Raw genomic sequence first — 25,268 nt, forward strand, 5'->3', positions numbered from 1 at the left:
TCAACCAGATAAGAGCCTGTATTTCCACCAGCACACGTTTTTCAATTATCACCATTAGAATTAAGATAAGCAACTTAGAAAGATTTCAGCATATTGCGGATGGTAGGTAATAGAGAAAACAGATCTCCAATTAAGGACTCTTAAATGTTGATTACTGAGGTTATAAAATAGTCCAATGGGATATTTTGTCATGGAAGCAAAAAATTCTTTAAATATTAAAATCCTATTAGTTATAGTGAAAAACATGTTATTTAACAAGTCAAAATTTACAATTCATTTAATGCATATTTTTTCTTTATGCTTCCAAGAATGAAAACCACATACAAACAATTCCAGGTTTGCTAAATGCTATACTGTTTGTTCATTGTTACTGCTCAGAGTAAACTGCTATCTGGATAGAATCGTGGCTCAAACACAAGAAACAAAAGTAATTCAGGTTTGTTTTTGGCCTCTCTTCCAATTCCCTAATTATTCCCTACAACAAACACACACACACACACAACTTTTCTCACCAAATAAAAGCAAATTTTAGTTGGAAACAAATGTGGATACTTTTCACATGTGCGTAAAACACTGTTGAGTGAGGCTGAAAATGAACCTCAAAATAATCACTCCAAAACCATAGTTTAACATACTTTACCACAGGATCAGGTATCAAATTTCAGTTTCGATACCTGAAAATTAGTAATCCATCCATGCTGAAAGGTCTGTAACACCCAAATTCTGTTGTTATATCAACTATATGGTCTATACCCCCACATACACAAGCACACACATAGACACCACCTTCCCACCTTTACAGGGCTCTACATTAACATTTGCTCTAATGTGGTGAGGCTTGAAAATATTTTAAAATTAAGCATTTCCAGATGACCTTTTAGCCTTAACATTCAATGCGTAAGTTTGTGATTAAGAATGCAGATTTTGGCCAAGCGCAGTGGCCCACGCCTGTAATCCCAGCACTTTGGGAGGCCGAGGCAGGGGGATCACAAAGTCAGGAGATCGAGACCATCCTGGCTAACACGGTGAAACCCCGTCTCTACTAAAAATACAAAAAATTAGGCGGGTGTGGTGGCACGCACCTGTAGTCCCAGCTACTCGGGAGGCTGAGACAGGAGAATCGCTTGAATCCAGGAGGTGGAGGTTGTAGTGAGCTGAGATCGTGCTACTGCACTCCAGCCTGGGTGACACAGTGAGACACTGTCTCAAAAAAAAAAAAAAAATACAAAAAAGAATGCAGATTTTGGCCAGGCACGGTGGCTCACACAGGCTACTCCAGCACTTTGGGAGGCTGAGATGGGTGGATCACCTGAGGTCAGGAGTTTGAGACCAGCCTGGCCAACACGGCAAAACCCCATCCCTACTGAAAAATATTGAAAAAATAGCCAGATGTGGTGGCGGGAGCCTATAATCCCAGCTACTCGGGAGGCTGAGGCAGGATAATCACTTGAACCCGGGAGGCAGAGGTTGCAGTGAACCGAGATCGCACCACTGCACTCCATCCTGGGTGATAAGAGTAAACTCCGTCTCAAAAAAAAGAAGGCACATTTCAGTATCCAGTGGCATTTCCAATGATTAAACTTATCCTTGAGGTTAAATTTAATAGTTTATGGAGAAAATAAAACCAGTAAGATTTTCCTAGAAGTGAAAGTAAAAAACTTGAATGAAACATTTCTTGCCTCCAATCAAAAATATCAAATTTTGTCAATTTATTGAAGTTCAATATAGGAACACAAGCTTTACTGAAGCTGTTAATTATGTAACACACAGCAGATTACATAAAATTGCATATGAAATACTTATGTTTATTAACACCACAGTCAAACGTGAATATTAATATAGAGCCTTCTCTGCCAGAAGAGTATAAAAATCCTAAGTTTAATTAAATTTAGGGGCCTTCACCAAACTTGCTGCAAGTTTGGGGACATAAATATCCAACAGCCATAAAGCTGTGAAAGCCCCTATAAGGAATAAAATAAATCCCACTTGCCTCAGACTGAACAGGGCAACACTGAGACTCAGCCTCAGCCTGTCCTATGGCAGGGCTATAGGAAGAAGAAAATTTTAATTTTAGAAAAACAGTTCCCAATTAATTTAAAAGACATGCATTAAAATTTTTTTTAAAAAAATCCCAATGATCAAGCAAGCAAAAGGAGCAACTTTGTTTTTAACTATTGTCCACTACAATTCCACTCTGAGCCCGTACTTCTTTTTGTTGGGGAATCCCCCTCCCCAATTAATTAAGTTTAATTAAGGCGAGTCTAAGTTCAAAATGTAACTTAGTGGAATAGGAGTACAGTAGGAATATTTTATTCATACCTAATGGCAAATGTGTGAGAGACTACTAAAATACTAAGTATTCAAATCAAGTAATTCCAGCAGCCACTCAAAAATTAATCCTTACCTGCTGTGGTCTTGTTAAACAGTATGAAAACGTATACAACAGAAACTAGTGCCAGACAAAATGTTTTCTTGTTTTTCTAAAAGGGGTGGATGTAAGGTAGAGCCAAAGCTGCCAGCCCTACTAACCTTACAGCTTCCTTAATTATGACAATCACAATGCCTGCCTGAATTATCAACTCCCAAAAGTTGTCTTCTGTGAGGGCAGTTGGCATCCACTTTGACTCAACTTCATCTACTACTTAAGGAAGGTTGAGTCAGAGTTAATTATATGAATATAATTTGCTCCACGCATAATTCAACCACACTATGGACCCCAGAAGCATTTAGATAAAAGGTATTTTCTAGAAGCTTAATTACGTTTGGATGCATGCAAAAATTACACTTCAAATATATTAAATGGGTACACCACCTCTGAGCCTATAGCTACAAACTCAGGAACTCATGAGCTTAAGTTTTATGTGCCAATGCCTAACACTTTCAATTAATTTTTAATTAGAATTCTATCCCATATTTAAAAGTTCCATTTTTGCCCATCAGACCTATACAGAGAGCAAAAAACCTTGCTACAAAGTATCAACCTTCTTTGCATAAAATGCAAATAAAGCTTCACATAATTTCTGAAACAGGTCTACTAACTCTATTGCAGTTTGTCAATAACCATATACATGAAATTCCTGAGAATTTGGGAGAGCACCCCTTACTTAATTATTCTAAATTTAATCACAGCATTTTTTTTTTTTTGAGACGGAGTCTCGATCTGTCGTCCAGGCTAGAGTGCAGTGGTGCGATCTCCGCTCACTGCAAGCTATGCCTCCCGGGTTCACGCCATTCTCCTGCCTCAGTCTCCAGAGTAGCTGGGACTACAGGCGTCCGCAACTATGCCCAGCTAATTTTTTGTATTTTTAGTAGAGACGGGGTTTCACCGTGTTAGCCAGGATGGTCTCCATCTCCTGACCTCATGATCCGCCCGCCTGGGCCTCCCAAAGTGCTGGGATTACAGGCATGAGCCACTGAGCCCGGCCTATCACACCATTTTTACCTTAAAGACTTTCAACACAAGTTTTCCTTCAGCAGTATATTAAGTGTGCTGCCAAATCAAAGCAGCATGTATTAATTTTGAAACCATTTAGGTAAGCAGAGGTTCAGAGGGGAAAGTGATTTGGGACTTGGCTGCTGGCAGAAAGCAATACATTACTGGCAAAATACGTATGTTTTATTTTCAAACTATGAAAATTTTTGTACCACTATGGTACCACAAGCACAGGAGCCAAAATCATTGAAGCCAAATAATCAGATATTTTATTTTATTTTTTGACAGAGTCTCGCTCTGTTGCCCAGGCTGGAGTGAACATAGCTCACCGCAGCCTCGGAAGGAGGAAGAACCTCCTTCCTCAGTCTCTTGAGCAGCTGGGACCACAGACACACACTAACGCGCCTGGCTAATTTTTAAATGTTTTGTACAGATGGGGTTTTGCCATGTTGGCCAGGCTGATCTCAAACTCCTGGACTCAAGCAATCCTCCCATCTCAGCCTTCCAGAGGGCTGGGATTACAGGCGTGAGCCACTGCACGCAGCCAATGTGAGTTAAAATAGCATTCAGCTTTATAATACTTGCAATGTTTTGCTTAAAGGTATGACTTTTATCTGTCACATAAATACAAACTCTTTTGTGATGGCTAAATCACTTTTCAATATATTTTCCTTCAAAGTTAAAGCCCTTTTTTCCATACAACTTCAGACTTCATGTCTTTTATCTATACCTTCACAGGAAAGTTATAAAGAAATGTTACCATTTTCTTAGAAGTCTTAACTTTATAATGAGAAAAACTCAACTTGAGTTCATTATATTAATACTTTGCATAGGTTATTTGATGCCTAAAAAATCATAAAACTACCCTGCAAAAGATCAGAAAAACAGATCCCAAAAAGGTCAACAAGAGCTATTATTTTAAGAGGTTGCAACACAAAATATTGAATAGCAGTCATCTCTACAGAAAAGCTCTCTGTAAGAACACAACATTCAAAATTTCCAAGGATAAATAAAAAGTTGCACAGTAAGGCTACCTAGGCTTAATAACAGAAGGTACTCAAATGAATAATGTAATCTTCCAGGAACATAATAAAAATTGCCAATTCATCTGTTAACCATCCCAACAGAGACACATTTAGATTCTCAGCATTACACTTAGAATAATATATAACAACCCATTAACAGCACAAGAAGCTATTACTGCATGCACCTAAGCTTCTAGAAGTTTGCACCTGAAAAGCTTCTGAGGTCCATGCAGTACTGAGTCTCAAAAATAATCAAAAGGAAATGAATGGGTCTGGCACTAGGCTCTAAACATCTCAGCAGGAAGGAAAAGTGTTAACATTTACATTTTAAGTATCTATGACACGTGATGTGTACTGACACCATAGAGGGTGGAAGGGTGATTATAAAGATTTCATACCCATTATGTAACGACTCATGTATCTTAAGTTTTTCTCTTAACTGAAACATTAACATACAACTCTATGCAAATTCAGTTTAAAACATGCAGCTAAGAAATAACCTAAAACTCAAAGACAGAATCCAACGATATATCAAAACTGCATTGGTAACTACGAATTTTATTATGTGGACATCTACTGTGGCATGCATCTGTACAAACCTTTCAGGCAGTGGTCCACAGCTGGGTTATGAATAAAAAGGCATAAATTTTTCTCTCATTTTATTACAATGAAGTTTAACAGTACAGAAAAGTCACATGACCTTGGTGGGTCAGATTTCTTAAACCCTGCAACATGAGGAACTCTAAATACATTAAATATTGTTACACATTCAGACTTCCAATGTACAAGTACTTGGAAACAGTTACAGCCCTCACCAAGCTAGGTTGGGGACATGAAGTCCAACAGCATCTGAAATGCTGTGAAGGCAAACTTTACAAATAGCAATGTAAGCTTACAGAACTTGCCTTTACTAGGGTGGTATGTTCATGTAATTCCAGCGCCTTCACAATTTAACGAACCAAATTTACTATACTTCACTTCTAAAAACCTAGATGAAACATGAAAAAGAAGCCATACAGTATAAATTGCAACTTCAGGAAAAGTTCCTGCTTTATTATTCCAAATAATTTTTCCCATGTAAAATAAATGTCCAATAGTTCCTGGTATGTGGGAAGATAATGTTTGTTAAAGTCACAATGAAGCCTTATTGACGGAAGCTTGGCTATATAAACAGCACAAGTTGAGAAAAGGTTTAATCTCCAAACCTATTAGACTGGATGAAGTAAGATCAGTAACGGCCACCTTGCGACATTACAGGAGGTCTCATTCCCATCGGAGGTCGAGGAGGCCCACCCTGGTAAGGGGGCACCATTGGCGGTCCCTGCCCATACGGGGGCATAGCACCAGGAAGGTATCCTGGCATGCCTTGATGATGACCACCATACTGACCTAAAAAACAAGAATTTCAAACACAAAAAAATAGATTGTTAACGCATTGTACTTTTAAATGCAACGTATGCTGCAGATAAATTTAATATTTTATGCGTGAACTTAGAAAATCCACTAAATATGAAAAACATAAAAAGAGGAATACCATGAGGTGGCATTGGGGGTCTCATTCCTTGTTGCTGTGGGATGCCTGGCTGTGGTGGCATCATACCTCCAATTGGTCCAACTGGTGGATTACCGATGGGGGCCTGTCCTGGCCGAGGAAGATTACGTTGATACTTAGGTAACTGTGCCCTTCTCTCTTCCTGGGAATAAAAATAAGCACAAGGCTAAATACTCGAATGCAGAGGCTCATCAAGCATAAAGGCATGCATCTAAAATCTTACAACGTTAAGAGTAATTTTCAAAAATTTATCCTTACATCCCAACTATTTACTTTTGCCAGACAAACCAATCCAACTACTTAAACTCTAGATACCTTAAAACTTCACCTATTTGTAAACTTGAAGCATGGCTAACAACTTTCCGGGAATTACAAATTGCTTCAACAAGAAACTATCTAATGAAGTATTGTTATTAACATTCTTTTTTTTTGAGACGGAGTTTCACTCATTGCCCAGGCTGGAGTGCAATGGCCTGGTCTCAGCTCACCGCAACCTCCGCCTCCCGAGTTCAAGAAATTCTCCTGCCTCAGCCTCCAGAGTGGCTGGGATTACAGGCATGCACCCCCATGCCTAGCTAATTCTGTATTTTTAGTAGAGATGGGGTTTCTCCATGTTGGTCAGGCTGGTCTCGAACTCCCGACCCTCAGGTGATCCACCCGCCTCGGCCTCCCAAGTGCTGGGATTACCGGTGTGAGCCACTGCGCGCCCGGCCAACATTCCATTTTTTTCTTTTCTTTTTTTTTTTTTTTTGAGATGGAGTCTTGCTCTGTTGCCCAGGCTGGAGTGCAGTGGTGCAATCTTGGCTCAACGCAACCTCCGCCTCCCAAGTTCAACTGATGATCCCGCCTCAGCCTCCCGAGTAGCTGGGATTACAGGTGCCCGCCACTACACACTGCTAATTTTTGTATGGATGAGGTTTCACCATGTTGGCCAGGCTGGTCTTGAACTCCTGATCAAATGATCTGCCTGTCTTGGCCTCCCAAAGTGCTGGAATTATAGGCGTGAGCCACCACACCTGGCCATTATCAACATTCTAAACATTAACTTTATATCAAAATTAATTCATTTATATGGGACTTAAGGGATCTGCAGATTCTACTTCACACTTAACGTTTATTCAATTAACATATGCAAACTTATGTTTAACTAAAATGATTTTTAAGAGAGTTAAGAACCTGACTTACTGTCTTCTTTTAGAAACAGTCTGGAGGAAGGGGAGAGAAACCATCTAAGACCAAAACATGCAATATCCGTCCACTTTAAGTATTTTATGATTTCTTAAGAATCAGAATGGCAAAAACCACTTAGTGAGCATTAAACCAGATCACAGACCATCTGAGTACAAACGAACATTTATTTTAAAGGGACGAACTGCTATAATGGCTTTAAATCAAATGCTGCTCGTAGAAAACTAAAAGCAACTTACCAGGGATATATCCTCATCTGGATGGATCAACTTACTGGTTGCACTAGTTGTTGTAAGTGTAGCAGGCTTACTTGTTATTGAAGCCGCTGGTTTAGCTGCAGTACTATTTGTTGTACTAGTTGTTGAAGCTGTAGACTGTGTATAAGCAGGGAATGTAGGCTTTGGGGGTTCTGTAGTTGTTGCAGGGGTACTATTTAAGGGTTTGAAATCTGTACCAACAGGTCCTTGGACAGCTGCCTGAGCCTGTAAAATACAATACTTCATCAACGAAACTTCAAAACCTTAAATTAACTATATCTACAACAGTTCAACTTAAAACAAGGCATCAACATTAAATAAAGGACCAAACTTTAAATGAAATTAATACAAAGTTAACATGTGATAAACATTTCACAAAATTCAAGATAACCCATAAAAATATCAAAAGATGCTGGGTTAAAGTCACACCCACAACACAGCAGTGGAAATAAGACTGTATATTTAACTTGTTAGATGTCTTCTACCTCCTCACCAAAAATTAAATTTACAATGCTTTGTGTTTATTCCAGATTGCTGAAATACAGTATCTTAGAATAGCATGTGTTCTATTTTTAATGTTCTATTAATTAGTTATTAATCTATCAAACAGCTAAAAAAAAAAAACTACAGAATATGAGTTTAAACTCCAGTTACTAACTATAACATGAACAGTGTAAATGGTGACACAATAAAAATACATCCTTTAGTAGTAATATATGTATATATATATAATCCCCTCCAAATTAACAATGGCTGGATAATTATCATGGACAAAAGGGTTAATTTAGCAGGATCTTTTAAAGTAGCAAATTATCAGTAACAATGTGTTACTTTTCATAATACCACACATCTAAAACATGTAGACTAGGCCAACTTTAGAACCAAAGCAGTATTAAATTTTCTTACATTAAATGTGATGCATTAAACAGCATTAAATCAAAATAGCTTAATCATGCATCAGGCTAACCATTGGCCACTATAACGCATTTACTGCTTACATGCTTTTAACCCTTTAGAACCACAGGAGTTCGGGGTAGTTTTGTTTAGTATGAATTCAAATTTTTAAATACCATTTGACTTATATAGCATTAATTTTGCTTTAAAAAAGTAAACACAGTATATTTTTGGAAAAATATTCATTTTTTAAGTAGGGTCCAAAGGGTTAAGTTATAAAGCCATTTTAACAATTTTAAACTGCAACTTCCTGCGTACTTGTGCTGTGCTAGGAAACAGAGCTTTAGAAGATGCAGACAGACTTTCTGAATTGGATGAAGCTGTACTTGAGCTTGTGACAGGTGTCCCCATCTGTAGCATAAAAGAAAGGAAACAATGAAAAGTCTCCAAACAAATGGGTCAAAATAAGCCATGTGGTAGACTTTTTAGTAGATTGCATATTTGTAAATGCAAAATTTAATGCAATCAAATGTCACTTATTTTAAAAGGCAGGCAGTTAATGCATTTACAATAAACAAAATTAAAGTATGAGCCTCAAAATTTTAATTCTATACCAGTAAAACCTAGTTAACTAGTTTCTTTTCTAAAACTACTGTTGTGCATTATTTCAAGAATGATACCTGAAACTGAGAATAACGATGTACAAATACTGACACTTCAATCCAATTCTGTATCAATGATTCTCTACAAAAGATTTTTGCCAAAAGTTTTACATCTCTCAATACATAAAATTCCCACCCACCATAAAAGCTAGGTTAATGTGCTTAACAAAAGGCACTTAAAGAAAATGCTTTTAATTTAGCACCCACAAACAGAAAAAAACAATTTAAAAAAATCTAAGGGATAATCTAAAAAAGAAAATGAATAAACATACATCCTGATCTAAATTCTGAATAAATTAAATCTGAATCTGCTTAATTCTCAATGAAACTAGGAAAAAAAGCAAAGGTGTTAACCATCATGTGTACACCATATAGAACAGAAGCATCTTTCACTTATGCTCTGGAAAAAAACTTTTAAAAGCTTTGAAAAAAGACCAGTAAGAAATACTAGTGTGCCTAGGTCAAAAGCCATTAAATTACTCCATTTTAGCACAAGTGCGGCATTGTAGCTCATCACTGTTCCGTACTAGAGGCAGAGCCTGACAAATGATTTGCTACCGTCTTAAGAATGCTAATCTTTGACTTTGGTGTCCTTCCATTCACAGTTTAGTCAGTAAAGGAAAACTTCTAAACGCTCCAGATATTAAACTTTCGTTAGCTTAAAAAAACAAAACAAAAAACTAAGAATAAATAGGGTTCACAGCTATGAAAAAGTAACATACTAACTTTGGCTCCATTCAACCTTTTATGGGTAGAGGAAATCAGTGTGTAAACATGGAAGTGGATAAGCCACCTTTTAGTATATTTAATAAATAATATTAAAAATATTATAAACAAAAAAAATTGACCTATGAAAATTTCAAAGACTTCTGTAAACAACTGTACTTTATCTTTAAATATAAGTGCACTCCTTTTCAGGATTTTCACCTTACCTGTCCAGCACTGGGGAAAAGAGGCTTAGTAACTGGAGGCTGTGGGGCAGGTACAGTTGCTGTTGGTGCAGGTGGTCTATTAAGAATACCTGGCGCTGAAACAGCCTGTGCTTGAGTCATTGGAGGAATTCCAGGACGTGGAACAGGTGGGGGCATACCTGCAGAGAAGAAATGTTTGGGGAAATTGAGTCACTGAAAAATTTAGTGTAGAAAAAAACGCTTCTATACTACAAAGTTATTAACAATTAACTGCTCAATGACTCGACTAAATCCAAGGAACTTAGGCATTTGCCCCATGCAACATTCTTACCTTAAAATTTCCCTTCCTTTGTACTGCTTCAGAATTTTACAAAGTGGAAGATAACACTAGACCCTGCTGCATGGGCAAAACATTTGGCAATTATGCTTACTGGTCCTACTGATTTAGCAAACTTCTTGCAATATATAAAAGAATTATTTCAATCGGCTACAAGACAGATATTTAAATACTTCCTGAACCCTAGTGCAAATTACAGTAAAAACTGATGAATCAAATATCATGAACAATAAGAACTTTTCCAAAGTTAAACACATCACTACTACATACTTTAAACTTCCTCAACATGACAAAACTTTTAATGACTTCACATTCTCAAATGAACATCAATTATTATTCTGTATTCTTTTAAATACCTAAATGTGTACCACAACATAATGTATATGGAACTGCCTGGCAATTATTCAGTTTGTTGATGCTTTATTTTTCCTGTGTCCATTTACATCAACTATCATTTCAGTACTCTAAATATGCTACGGATTGCAAACACACCAACATAAAACGCAGGCTAAGGCCGGGGACAGTGGCTCACGACTATAATCCCAGCACTTTGGGAGGCCGAGGCAGATGGATCACGAGATCAGGAGTTCGAGACCAGCCTGACCAACATGGTGAAACCCCATCTCTATTAAAAATACAACAATTTGTCGGGTGGGGTGGCACACGCCTGTAATCCCAGCTACTCAAGAGGCTGAGGCAGGAGAAAATCGCTTGAACCCAGGAGGCGGATGTTGTGGTGAGCTGAAATCGCACCACTGCTCTCCAGCCTGGGCGACAGAACAAAACTCCATCTCAAAAAAAAAAAAGAAAAAAAAACAACTAATAGCCTCGTGTGGCACATCTTGCTGGCCAACCAAATCCCTTTCCTTGTGCTGTATTTCCTGCTTTATAGGCCAAATTCTATATACTTAATTTCCCAGGTTCCCTCACAGCATAATATGTAAGGAGCTAAAGAGCTTCTGGGAAAGTTATTTTGGTTCCAAATAGAAGAAAAAGGAGGCCAGGTGCTGAGGCTCACTCACACCTGTAATCCCAGCACTTTGGGAGGCTGCAGCTGCAGTGAGCTATGATCGTGCCACGGCACATCAGCACGGGTATCAGACCAACACCCTGTCTCAAAAAAAAAAAAAAGAAGAAGAAAAGAAAATGGAGAGTGCACTACGACCGACACCCCTTCTCGTCTAAGCTGTCTTATAACCAAATGACATTTCTGAGGAAAAAAAGCTAAGGTGAGCAAAGTCAAAAAAAGCATGGGTTAATAAATATCATTGGGCCACTGAATCTACCACTTTTTTGTTGACTGAGACAATGAATGCCTACACCGTTTAATACAGTTTGTTGGGGCCAGGCACAGTGGCTCACGCCTGTAATCCCAGCACTTCGGGAGGACAAGGCGGGCGGATAACCTGAGGTCAGGAGTTTGAGACCAGCTGGCCAACATGGCAAAACCCCGTCTCTACTAAAAATACAAAAATGAGCCAGGCGTGGTAGTGGGTGCCTGTACTCCCAGCTACTCGGGAGGCTGAGGCAGGAGAATCACTTGAACCCCGGAAGCAGAGGTTGCAGTGAGCCGAGATCATGCTCCAGCCTGGGTGACAGAGCGAGATTCCATCTCAAAAAAAAAAAAAAGTTTGTTGGATTTCTCTATTACTTGTCTAAAACATTCCTAACAAATACAAGCGCTCTAAGTACGTGAGATTCAGCACATAGGCCGTGACTCACTTTGGCTGCTTTGAAACCTATCATCTATTTCAAACTTCAAGAAAGGGCCAGCCAGGCGTGGTGGCTCACACCTGTAATCCCAGCACTTTGGGAGGCCAAGGTGGGTGGATCACCTGAGGTCAGAAGTTCAAGACCAACCTGGTCAACATGGTGAAACCCCATCTCTACTAAATACACAAAAATTAGCCGGGTGTGGTGGCAGGCGCCTGTAATCCCAGCTACTCAGGAGGCTGAGGCAGAAGAATCGCCTGAACCTGCGAGGCAGAGGTTGCAGTGAGCCGAGATATCTACTAAAATACAGTTTTAAAAAAAGGGTCCATATAACACTTCTCACAGGAACTTGCAACTTTCAAAAATTTTTTAATTTCATTATACTAATGCCCACAAACGTCTAAAAAAACTTAGAAATAAAGCCTGTACATCATATTAAAATGAAATTGTCTAACATATACCTGGTGGCATTCCAGGCATCAGAGGTGGTATTCCTGGTCCAGGTGGCATCATTCCACCCATTGGCATCATTCTATTAGAAAGCAAATTTCAAGAAACAGTAAGTTAATGAACAGCATATACCATTAAAAAATATTCTGGCTAAAGCCTGAAACAACACTAGGTAGAAGACTTGAATCTGACCTCTAATACTGAAATGAATCAAAGCTGAAAGAACACACAACACACTGTAACAATTCTATCAAAATAAATTGTCTAAAACCCAGCAAACTCTTTGGTTTACCAATAAAAGAAAAAAAAAAGTTGACAAAACATTTAAAGTCACTGAGAACAAATATACTCTCAATATGTACAAGAGGCCTCATCTAAAATATGTGTAATGGGAAAGCAAATTCACCACTTTTTCCACTTGGAAAATATCCACACAGAGTATTAAAGAAAAAGAAGAAATCTCTATTTCAGAGTTGTGTTGGATTTTGAAAAGAAAAAGATTGAATGAATGTACCCTGTGAAATGAGATTTTTTATTTGGCTAGGTGCAGCAGCTCATGCCTATAATCCCAGAAGTTTTGAGAGGCCAAGGCTCAAGGACTGCTTGAACCCAGGAGTTCAAGACCAGGCTGGGCAAAAAGTAAGACCATATCTTTTTAAAAAAGCAAAAATTTTAAACATTAGCTGGGTGCAGTAGTGTGCGCCTGTAGTCCCAGATACTCAGAGGGCTGAGGTGGGAGGATCACTTGAGCCCAGGAGGTCAAGGCTGCAGTAAGCTGTGACTGCGCCACTGCACTGTAGTCTGGGCGACAGAATAAGAGACCCTGTGTCAAATACATACATACACACACACACACACAATTTTTTTTTTTTTAGAGAAAGGAAATACTACCACCAAAATTAAAGACACCCAAAAGTAAAACCAGATGGCCTATTTACAATAACTACCTAACACTAAACCATGACTTAAAAACACAACCCACTTATTTTTTTCCCCTAAAAGAGCTCACCTTCAAATATCAGTGTCCAATTCACTTAAAAAACGATAAATTGGTCAATTTTCTTTAAAAATTTTTAAATTTTTGTGGGTAAATTCAGTTCTTGATTTAAAATTTTTATCAGAAGATTAACTTCTATTAATAGATTAGAAAATTCCATTACATCCTATAATAATAAAGCATGTAATTTCATAGAATATAGTCTTTCTTAAATACTAACCCTTATTAACAGGTCCCATTACTTTCAATAGTTTGGAGAAAATCACTGCACATTTGAAGTATGTTTATATGGGTCTATTACCATTTCCTAAAAGATGTTTTATTTTCCTTCTTTAAGAGACCTGTGTTAATTAGCTTGCAAGTTTTAGTGAGGAAGGTTAGAAAATTTCTGAAGTCAACTGAATAGATACCATTAAACACACACATAAAAAAATGACAGTATGATTATACCTCCTGAATTACATTATGAATGAGATGCTTACATGTTTTCACCGCAAAATGACTGGGTGTATTTTCTCTGATGATGCAATCTGTGAAAATGTATGACAAAATCAAAATCTAACTGTGATTTTCAAAATACAGTGGGAAAGTGTATTGTATACCTCTCACATCCAACAATATTTAAGTAAAAGTGATGGGCACAAGCACCTCATATTCATTTTAGTTTTGATGCTTTGACAAATAAATCATTTACAGAGTTTCTCTGCTTCTTGTCACAACTACAAAGTGTCACAGATAATTCTGAATCTCAGAAACGCAAATCTATAAATAACCAACTACTTTAATCACAGTAAATGCAATTGAAGTAGATGGTTGCTTACATATACCCTAAAACCCAAAAATCTATTACTCAGAGGCAAATTTATATTCCTTAAATTTACTGGTTGATCCCTTTATTAGACAAGATATATAGAGCCCATACCTTCTAGAAGCAAAAAATGGAAAGTAACATTTCATTCATATAACATCCAAATTGAAAAAGATCATTACTAGGCACAAGCCTACAGGGCAATTAAAAGAATTTTCTTACCCAGGTGGCATGCCTGGCATAACTGGTGGCATTCCTGGCATCAGAGGAGGAACACCTGGCATTAATGGAGGTATGCCTACAAGCAAGAATTTCAATCAAAATAATAACAAATATTAAAGAGTTAGAGGGAAGAAAGTAATACTTCGATACAATATCAATAATGTCCTAAAAATGTTAGATTTTAAGCAATCCTATGTGCTACCTGGAGGCATTCCTGGTGCTCCTGGCACTGGTGGCAGTCCTGGCTGTGCCATTGGAGGAATATAACCTTGTTGAGGTTGAACAGGCTGTGGCTGAAATGAAGTTGAGGCTGCAGAGTCGTCATCATCATATTCATCAGAATCATCTTGTTGCTTCTTTTTTTGACTTTCTGTTAAAAAAAAAAAATTATTTCCATAGAGTAAAAACTAAGAAAGTTTATTTACAACATTCAATATTTAAAAATACATATATGGGTAAAATTAGTTCATGAGATTTTTCTTCCCCAAAAATTCAATTAATACTGCTCTATGTTCTTCAAATGTGTTTTCACTCTATATTAAACAAGATTAACGTTCTTTCCCTGTCCTATAAAAGGTAATATGATTATCCTAAATCAGTATTTTTTCTTTTAAATTTTTAGTAAGGTCTTGCTCTGTGACGCAGGCTGGACAGCAGTGGCACGACTGCAGCTCACTGCACTCTCAAACTCCTGGGCTGAAGCGTCCTCCCGCCTCAGTCTCCCAAGTAGCTGGGACTGCAGACACATGCCACCACACTGGGCTTTTTTTTTTTTTTTTGGGGGGGGTAAAGGTGAGGTCTTGAACTTTTGGCCTCAAGTGATCCTACGGCCTCAGCTACCTAAAGTACTGAAATTATAGGAGTCCTTCATTTTCATATGCCTTAACACTTGCTAATTCTATTTGGAATTCAATTATGAATAATAATATAAGAAAATCGAATGATCCAAATGGTACTGCATATATACAAATCAAGTATGTCTTCAAAATCAGAGCTCAAATTTTAAATTCCAAATAAATCTATCATCTACCATTCAATTTTATCTATCTATCAAGTGATCAATCAATCGATTTATCTAGATAGGATCTCACTCTGTTGCCCAGACTGGAGAATTCACAGCTCACTGAAGCTTCAACCCCTTGGGCTCAAGAGATCCTCCCACCTCAGCTGAGACTATAGGCATGTGCCACCACACCCGGCTAATTTTTGTATTTTTTTTGTAAAGACAGGGTGTCATTCTCTATTGCCTAGGTTGGTCTCCCAATTTCTGGGATCAAGCAATCTTCCTGCACTGCCTGCCCATAGTGCTGGGATTACAGGTGTGAGCCACTGCAACTACCCTACCATTAAATTTATAATTGAAAATACTAACTCTGGGCTTAAGTGAGGCTGAAAAAAGAATATTATCACAAGGGGAGAGAGATGGTGGCTCACACCTGTAATCCCAGCACCTAGGGAGGCCTCGGCAGGTAGATTGCTTGAGGCCAGGAGTTTGAGACCAGCCTGACCAACATGGTGAAACCCTGGTTTCTACTAAAAAATATACAAACTAGGCCAGGTGTGGTGACTCACATCTGTAATCCCAGCACTTTGGGAGGCCGAGGCAGGCAGATCGCGAGGTCAGGAGTTCAAGACCAGCCTGACCAACATGGTGAAATCCTGTCTCTACTAAAAACACAAAAATTAGCCAGGTGTGGTGGCACACACCTCTAATCCCAGCTACTCCGAAGGCTGAGGCAGGAGAATCGCTTGAACCTGGGAAGCGGAGGTTGTGGTGAGCCGAGATCGCACCTCTGCACTCCAGCCTGGGCAACAGAGTGAGACTCCATCTCAAAACAAAAACAAAAACAAACAAAAATCAACTGGATGTGGTGGCTTGTGCCTGTAATCCCAGCACTTTGCGAGGCAAAAGTGGGCAAATCACCACTTAGGGTCTGGAGTTCGAGACCAGCCTGACCAACATGGTAAAACCCCGTATCTACTAAAAACACAAAAACTAGCCGGGCGTGGTAGTGCATGCCTGTAGTGCCAGCTACTCAGGAGGCCGAGGCAAGAGAATCGCTTGAACCTGGGAAGCAGAGGTTGCAGTGCAATGAGCCGAGATCATGCTACTGCACTCCAGCCTGGCAACAGAGCAAGACTCCACCTCAAAAAAGAAAAAAACAAACCAACAATCACTTAAACCCCGGAGGCAGAAGATGCAGAGAGCCCAGATCACACCACTGTACTCCAGCCTCGGCTGGACAGAGTAAGCCTCGGTCTCAAAAAAATAAATAAAAATAAATAAATAAATAAAATAAAACTTATCCCAATATTTACCCTGTGTTTTCTGTTCAAGAAGTCGTCGTCTTTCATCCATGTCTTTTTCTGGAATACCTTCCATACCATATATTTCCAACTCTATGTCTGTTCTTCCAGGTATTGCATTTGGTACGGCATCTATTGTTTCTTTATGTACCTAACAACAACAATTTCCATTAGATAAAAGTCTTTTTTAAGAATAATTCCAAGTTAATCAAAGACTGCTTAGTATAAAGAATAAACGTTCTATAGTGAGGCCATGTAGAGCCAATTCCCAGTTTTGCCATTCACTAGCTCTGTGACATTAAGCATGTCAGTGGACTTCTAAGCCTCAGTTTACTTCACCTATATAATAGCTAACTTCTAGAGTTGTTTTTAGGATTAAATACTGTATATAAAAAACACTTGGCGAGATGTCTAACACACAGTAAGCATTCAATAAACATTCTTTCAAGTTTACCATATAATCTTGATTACTTCAATTATTAGCAGTAACTAGTAGTCCTATCCAAATTAGGGATGTTTCAAGTGTGAATTAAGTAAAGATTACGAAACAGCCTCATACTAAGAATTAGAATATAGCCAGGCGAGGTGGCTCACATCTGTAATCCCAGCACTTGGGAGGCCAAGACGGGTGGATCACCTGAGGTCAGGAATTTGAGACCAGCCTGGCCAACGTGGCAAAACCCTGTCCCGACTAAAAATACAAAAAATTAGTCGGGTGTGGTGGGGTCTGCCTGTAATCCCAGCTACTCGGGAGGCTGAGGAGGCAGAATCACTTGAAGTGAGCAGAGGTCACACCACTGCAATCCAGCCTGCGCGAGAGGGAGAGTCCCTCAAAAAAAAAAAAAAAAATTAGCAGGGCGTGGTGGTGCACACCCGTAATCTGTCACTCGACAGGCTGAGGCATGAGAATCACTTGAACCTGGGAGGCAGAGGTTGCAGTGAGCACTCCAGCCTGGGCAGATACTGAGAGACTGTCTCCAAAAAAAATAAATAAAAAATAAAAAGTCAGGTGGGGCGGCTCACGCCTGTAATCCCAGCACTTTGGGAGGCCGAGGCGGGCGGATCACGAGGTCAAGAGTTCGAGACCAGCCTGACCAACATGGTGAAACCCCATCTCTACTAAAAATACAAAAATTAGCCGGGCATGGTGGCACGTGCCTGTAATCCCAGCTACTCAGGAGGCTGAGGCAGAAGAATCGCTTGAACACGGGAGGCAGAGGTTACAGTGAGCCGAGACTGTGCCACGGCACTCTAGCCTGGGCAAGAGAGCGAGATTCTGTCTCAAAAAATAATAATAATAATTAGAATAGCAAATTTTCTAAGTATAGATCTTGAGACAAGCCTCTGGTTACAAACTAGATAAGTTACATTTGCAATCAGTATCACTTGTAACTAATGAGTTACGTGAGGCATTTTACTTTTTTTTTTTTTAAGACAGGGTCTCACTCTGCCACCCAAGCAGGAGTACAGTGCCATAATCTCAGTTCACTGCAACCTCTGCCTCCCAAGCTCAAGCCACCCTCCCACCTCAGCCTCCCAAGTAACTGGGACTACAGGTGCGTGCCGCCATGCCTGGCTAATTTTTGTATTTTCTGAGGCGAGGTAGTTTTGTTATGTTCCCCAGGCTGGTCTCAAACTCCTGAACTCAAGGGATCCACCCACCTCAGTGTCCTAAATTGCTGGGTTACAGAGGTGAGCCATCATGCCCAGCCCTGAGGCACTTTAACATGTTTATTGCAACACACTGAAAATCTGGGATTTTTTTTCATTATATTGTTTTGCTACATAAGCGCTTCTAATCTTCAGATCTGGGTAACTTTTGCCAATAATGTAATATCCCTGCCAGTCTTGGTTTCTTCAGCAAGCCATTTTGCTGAAGTAGATGTCAAAGTATTTTGCCTAGACTATCAAGCCTTTCTGGAAATGCTAATGCATGCTCAAGTTTGAGAAGCACTCATTTAGGCTAATGACTTAGATATATTTGCCCAAATAATACTCATTTTTTCTTTCCTCCGAAGACATTTTCATGTACGAACAGAAAAGTAACTACAAAAAGCTAAGTATTTTCTTCTTAGCAATGTATCTCACTTAAAAATGTGAAACTGGGGCATGCAAATCAAACTCAGAAATTATCTTAATATCTGATTGTTAAAAGCTATTCCTTATATTGCAATTAAAATATTTATGGATAAAGCGGCTTAACAAGTGACTTAATTGCCGTTTCCTAAGGTTTTTTGAAATATTTTGCTATTCTTAATAAAGAGATGATGCAACAGGCATTCTATAAACAATTACATTCACATACACACTAATCTTCACTACATTTTTGAGAAGGGCAACAATTAATTTAAAGGTGTATCTATTATGGTACAGCCAGAATTAGATTTCTTGGGACCCTGCCAAGCAAAGTCATAGGGTCTTGGTTGAAAAGACAGGAGCAAGCATTGATGAGAAACTGCAGGGAACCACCTAACTTACTAATAATGTCTTACGGTTTATCATCTATAAAATTGGTATGATTTAACTGCCAGGTCTATCTCACAGGTTGCTGTGAAAATAGGACTAAATAAAGGCACTCAGACAATTAATAATGTTACTTTCTCAACTAACCTTGAAGCTTCCACTCCACTTCTCTGCTCTTCATAAAGGGCAGCTCCCTAAGAGTGCCTTCGCTTCCTCTCTCTGTCTCTTCAAAGCACCGTAATCACACTTCACCCTCACCACTCTTGGCAATCGCTCTTTGTCAAGTCACCAATGACCTTATTAACCCAGTCTCAGTACTCTTACTGAACCAGCATTTGACTCAGTTAAATAACTCACTCCTTGAAACACGTCATTGACTTCCAGGGCACTACTCTTGGTTTTTCCTACCTTTCATCTCCTTAGACGATTCCTTTTAATCTCCTGACCTTCAAATGTTGGAAGTGGCCCAGAGCAGAGAGCACCTAATTTCCAACCACACTATAGTCCTTACAAAGGACATCTGGTAGCGCGGCTTAAACTAGCCACCCTTACATTGTATGCTTCCAAATTTCTATCTCCTGTTTTAATTTCTATGAACTCCTGACTTGTACATCAAACTGCTTCGGTAACCTTTTCATCTGGATATTTAATAGACCTCAAACATACCTACACTCAAAATTAACACAGGACTCCCTTATTCTCATTCTTAAGCCTATTATCCCTGTAGCTTTTCACATCTTGTCATATGCTCAAAATAAACATTTTTGAGACAGGGTTTCACTCTTGTAGCCCAAGTTGGAGCTGAGTAGTGCTATCACGGCTCACTGTAGTCTCGTCCTCCCCAGCTCAAGCGATCTTCCTGCCTCAGTCTCCTGAGTAGCTGGGACACAGGCACGTGCCGCCATGCCCAACTTTGCATTTTTTGTAGAGACAGGGTCTCATTATATTGCCCAGGCTAGTCTCGAACTATTAGGATCAAGTGATTAGTCCATCTCGGCCTACCAAAGTGCTGATTACAGGCGTGAGCCACTGCACCTAGCCAGACCATCTTGAGATCAACATCTTGAGACCACCCTTAACTCCTCACTTTTTCTTATACCCCATATCTAACCTATCAAACTCTGGTCTCTGTCACCATCTCCTCTTGTCTGGAATATTCCAAGTCTTCTAAACTGGTCTCACTGTACTCTGCACTTTACTTTCAACCCTGCAGCCAGAAAAATCCTTTTAAAAAGTCTTACAGGCTGGGCGCAGTGGCTCACGCCTGTAATCCCAGCACTTTGGGAGGCCAAGGAAGGTGGATCAGGAGGTCAGGAGTTCAAGACCAGCCTGGCCAAGATGGTGAAACCCCATCTCTACTAAAAATACAAAACAATTAGCCAGGCACAATGGCAGGCGTCTGCAATCCCAGCTACTCTAGAGGCTGAGGCAGAAGAATTGCTTGAACCCGGAGGGCAGAGGCTGCAGTGAGCCGAGATCGCGCCCACTGCACTCCAGCCTGGACGAAAGAGACTCCGTCTCAAGAAAAAAAAAAAAAAGTCTAACAGAGGCCAGCTGCAGTGACTTACGCCTGTAATCCCAGCACTTTGGAGGCCAAAGTAGATGGGATCACTTGAGGCCAGGAGTTCAAGACCACCCTGGCCAACATGGTGAAGCCCCATCTCTACTAAAAATACAACTCAGGCAGGCACGGTGGTGCACGCCTGTAATCCTAGCTATTTGGAAGGCTGATGCACAAGAATCACTTAAGCCCAGGAGGCGGAGGCTGCAGTGAGCACAAGACAGAGGAAAACTCCGTTTCAAAAAAAAAAAAAAAGTGACAGAGCATACATCTCTATTTAAACCCCTATTTCATTCAGAATTAAAGATAATGGCCGGGCTCAGTGGCTCACAACTGTAATTTCAGCACTTTGGGTGGCCGAGTGGGAGAATCGATTGATCCTGGGAGTTGGGCGACCAGCCTGTGCAACATAGTGAGACCCTGTCTCTACAAAAATAAAATTTTAAAAATAGCCAGGTATGGTGGTACACAATTGTTGTCCCAGGTACTCAGGAGGCTAAGGTGGAAGGATCATTTGAGTAAGGGAGTTCAAAGTTGCAGTGAGCTATGATCTGCACTCCAGCCTGGACAACAGAATGAGACCCTGTCAATCAATCAAAACAAAATGTTCTTATCCACATTACCCAATATAAGTTAGCTACTTGACAGAGAAACTGAGCATTTAGATATTTATATCATTTTAAATAGCCACATGTAACTAATGGCTGCAACAGTGAACAGCTGTGGGTCTAACATGTAGTAGGTTCTCTAACATTTTTTTTTTTTTTTTTTTGGAGACAGAGTCTCTGTCACCCAGGCTGGAGTGCAGTGGCACAAACTCAGCTCACTGCAACCTCTGCCTCCCGGGTTCAAGTGATTCTCCTGTCTCAGCACCCGCCTCGCCCCCCCCCCCAGCCCTCCCCCCGCAGCCAGGACTGCATGTGCCCGCCACCACGCCCAGCTAATTTTTGGTATTTTTAGTAGAGATGGGGTTTCTCCATGTTGGTCAGGCTGGTCTTGAAACCCTGACCTCAGGTGATCCACCAGCCTCGGCCTCCCAAAGTGCTGGGATTACAGGCGTGAGCCACCACATCTGGTCAACATTTTAAAATGAGTATTAAATTGTTGTTAAAGTATCTGGAGTGAAAAGGATCTATATAAATTTATCTTTAAACCTGGAGAAATCACGTCTCCCTACCTCCCACCAATAGTAGTTTCCAATGATTTGGTATTTGCTCATCTCATATTTCTCTAAGGTCTAATTTAGCAAAAATTCAGACAGCTCTAGGACTAAGCAAAAGTAGAATAATGTTGAATGAGACATGAAGGTACTTACTAGATCTTAAAAAATATAAATTACAATGCTCTCGCTATTTATTAAAAGAACTTTAAAAACCTAGAAATTATTGTTATTATTATTATTATTATTGAGACAGAGTCTCACCCTGTTGTCCAGGCTGGAATGCAGTGGCACGATCTCAGCTCACTGCAACCTCTGCCTCCAGGGTTCAAATGATTCTCTTGCCTCAGCCTCCCCAGTAGCCAGGATTACAGGCGCATGCCACCACACCCGGCTAATTTTTGTATCTTTAGTAGAGACGGGGTTTCACCATGTTGGTCAGGCTGTCTTGAACTCCTGACCTTGTGATCCGCCCACCTTGGCCTCCCAAAGCGCTGGGATTACAGGCGTGAGCCACCGCGCCCCGCCGAAACCTAGAAATTATTAAATGAAATACAATTCTGGGCTGGCACAATGGCTCATGCCCATAATCCCAGGGCTTTGGGAGAACAAGACGGCTAGAACCCAGGAATATGAGGCTGCAGTGAGCCATAACCATGTCACTGCAATCCAGCCTGGGCCACAGAGCAAGGCCATCTCTTGAAAACAAAAGCAAAAAGTACAATGCTGCCATTCCAAAAGAAGTCCAATAAATAAATTGCTGAAATTAGCCTAGCCCCAAGCTACAGATAATAACAAATCCTTCAATGGCAGTGAGTAATGACTGCTAATTAAGTATTAATTCTTAAGGCCAGACCACCTACAAAATCTAAATCGCTGATCCTTGTTCTCTGCTCCAAGTACTCAGGAAATATTTTGTGATTTCGATATGTTACCAATCTAACCTAGTAAGGTACTATCAAACTAAATACAAATACAAACCCTCTTTAAACATAAAAAGCCAGTTTTGTTTATTGTCTTGATGGCTATCGAACAAATTTGTTTTTTGTTTTTTTTAATGCTGATTGGCTATCTTATCTTTTGCAGTAAGTGAACAAAAAAACCAAAACTACAGTTGTCAGAGAAATAAATGATTATTCTTTCGGCCAGGGGCGGTGGCTCACGCCTGTAATCCCAGCACTCTGGGAGGCCCAGGTGGGTGGATCATCTGAGGTCAGGAGTTCGAGACCAGCCTGGCCAACATGGTGAAACCCCAGTCTCTACTAAAAATACAAAAAATTAGCCGGGCATGGTGGCGGCTGCCTGTAGTCCCAACTACTCGGGAGGCTGAGGCAGAAGAATAGCTTGAACCCGAGAGGCAGAGGTTGCAGTGGGCCAAGACTGCACCACTGCACTCCAGCTTGGGCGACAAGATCGAAACTCAAAAAAATAAAAAAGATTATTCTTTCAAGTTGTTTCCAAATCACAAGCGGACAATAAATACAGAAGAAAAATCCTTACCTGCATGCAATGAATAGCTAAGCCAGGTCCTGTATACAATTTCTTGTGACATATATGGCATTTAAAATGCTTTGCTTTTTGGTGCTGAATAAGGATCTTCTCATCATCAAAATCTCTATTACAATACCTGATCAATACTGTTAAGGCACAAAGACAGCCTAATGATGACACTGCCTATAATAAAAACATATGGATAACATTACAATATGGGAACAGCTAAAACCAAAATGGTACTGTATAGAAACTCTGCTTTTTATATTTATTACACAATTAGGGACTACACTTGCCATGTTATTATTTCAGTATTTTCAATTTCCTAGAAGCCCAGCTCTCTTCACCACCCCAAAAAACACATCTCAGTAATCAGCAATATACTTTGTCAAATTCCTATGTTTAACAGAGATGTCGGTGAAACTTTTGTTATGAATATTTCAACATTTACAAATGCACACTGAGGACAGGAAAGAGTTCAGTTAAGAAATCCCCAAGGTTCTGTCAAGACAATTACTTCACTAGATATGAAGACGATAGCAATAACTGGATTAGGAATTTAGCAATATTTAGAATCTAAGAGTAACTATATGGTGAACAATAATCACATAATTTCGAATGAACAATCCATAAAGTTGTTTCCAATTCCGTATGAATTTATGTTGCCAAGCAATGTATTTAAATTCACAGATCAATAAAATCAAAGCAGAATTCTTACTACATCAATAAAACAGAATTCTTACCTCACTACTCAGATTTTCCTAAAATCACATTACAAAATTCGTAACCGTATTTAAGCTATTTTTAAAACTGTTACATAAACGCAGTACTGTAACAAGCCGCCTTTACGTACAAAACAGTAAATAAAATAAATTTTAATGTAAAGAATATTAACGCTTCCAGAAAAAGCATTAATACCACACTGTAGTAAGAGTTTTCCTAATAAGATAGGCACTTTTTAGTCCTACGAAGTTGGGTAACAGAAACTCCACCCTGTGAGAACGCTTCCTGAAGATTAAGGCGCCTCTGGGTGAGACACGGAAGCTAGTTCTCCTCCCGCCCCGAAAAGAAAAAAAAAAAAAGGTTCGAAACCAGGGTTGACTAACTTGGTTCTTTACTAAACCGCCAATTCGAAAAAATAAACACAAAACACACATAAAGTAAATAAAAACAGAAAAAGTGGGTGACAGACTGTGAACCTGTCCCCAACCCTCCATGAAAGTAATAAGCCTATCGCACTCGAAGAAAAGTCCCTTGTTGAATCGTCACCAAAACAACGGAAGGTGGCTGAATAGTCCCTAGGGGACACCGTCCTTGGCGGAGGGGTCCAGGCCGCCTCCCGGAGTCCAAAATTCGCACCGAAGAAGATCCTCCTGAGTCACAGAGTCACATGACCCACAACTGCAAGAGCCTGTCGACCTCGGAACCCCATTTTCCTAGAAGCCTTCCCAAGTCCAATCCCAACCACCAGGCCACCCACGCAGACGCCTAAATACAAACGCTCCACGCCGTAAGCCAAATCCAGGCCTCCTAGTCCCAGGCCCCAACAACCGGCACCCCAACGCGACCTCGACTTCAAACCGACAAAGGATACCAGCACCACGGCTTCAGCTGCTTCTTCTTCTTGCGACCCATAACTGTGTTCTACCGGCAAAGTAAAAGGGAGGAGAAAAGAAGCAGGAGAAACGAGGCGAAAAATCCCTCACTTTCCCGACCCAACGGCTACCACCGCGTCCCACAGGAAGCAGACACAAAATGGCCGACGGCCTCGTTCCCCGCTCCGCCTCCCGTCAAGCACTGCGGTAGGAGGCGGAGCCAAGAAGGGGAGGGTCACATGA

At 40.0% G+C, this 25,268-nt stretch overlaps 1 protein-coding gene across 10 annotated transcripts; it reads right to left on the reverse strand.

Annotated features, from left to right (window-relative positions):
* Positions 1–4,996: 4,996 nt before the first annotated feature.
* On the reverse strand, positions 4,997–25,242 carry ZNF207 (zinc finger protein 207). Of its 10 annotated transcripts, none has more exons than XM_055101294.3 (12): positions 24,999–25,237; positions 23,440–23,613; positions 16,769–16,907; positions 14,652–14,819; positions 14,450–14,525; positions 13,902–13,949; positions 12,434–12,504; positions 9,944–10,101; positions 8,668–8,760; positions 7,438–7,680; positions 5,993–6,152; positions 4,997–5,847 (listed from the first exon to the last, which is right to left on the reverse strand). In XM_055101294.3, exons 2-12 carry the CDS (start codon positions 23,443–23,445, stop codon positions 5,687–5,689), a joined length of 1,323 nt encoding a protein of 440 aa, XP_054957269.2. In that variant the 5' UTR covers positions 23,446–23,613; positions 24,999–25,237; the 3' UTR covers positions 4,997–5,686. The 10 variants fall into 10 exon arrangements, with proteins under 10 accessions (XP_054957269.2, XP_003818067.3, XP_054957268.2 ...); XM_003818019.6 differs by having other exon boundaries at positions 23,440–23,566; positions 25,025–25,222; XM_055101293.2 differs by lacking the exon at positions 24,999–25,237 and adding an exon at positions 24,174–24,744.
* Between the last annotated feature and the right edge of the window lie 26 nt (positions 25,243–25,268).

This window comes from Pan paniscus, chromosome 19 (genome assembly GCF_029289425.2).
Source record: "Pan paniscus chromosome 19, NHGRI_mPanPan1-v2.0_pri, whole genome shotgun sequence".
In the NCBI taxonomy this organism is placed as follows: Eukaryota; Metazoa; Chordata; class Mammalia; order Primates; family Hominidae; genus Pan; species Pan paniscus.

Coding starts and splice junctions, on each gene's coding strand:
- ZNF207 (XM_003818019.6), bottom strand. CDS start 25,065: ATGGGTCGCAAGAAGAAGAAGCAGCTGAAGCCGTGGTGCTG. Junction 14,526..14,651: donor AGCACCAGGAATGCCTCCAG/GTAGCACATAGG, acceptor TCTTGCTTGTAG/GCATACCTCCATTAATGCCA. Junction 13,950..14,449: donor ATGCCAGGCATGCCACCTGG/GTAAGAAAATTC, acceptor ACATTTTCACAG/ATTGCATCATCAGAGAAAAT.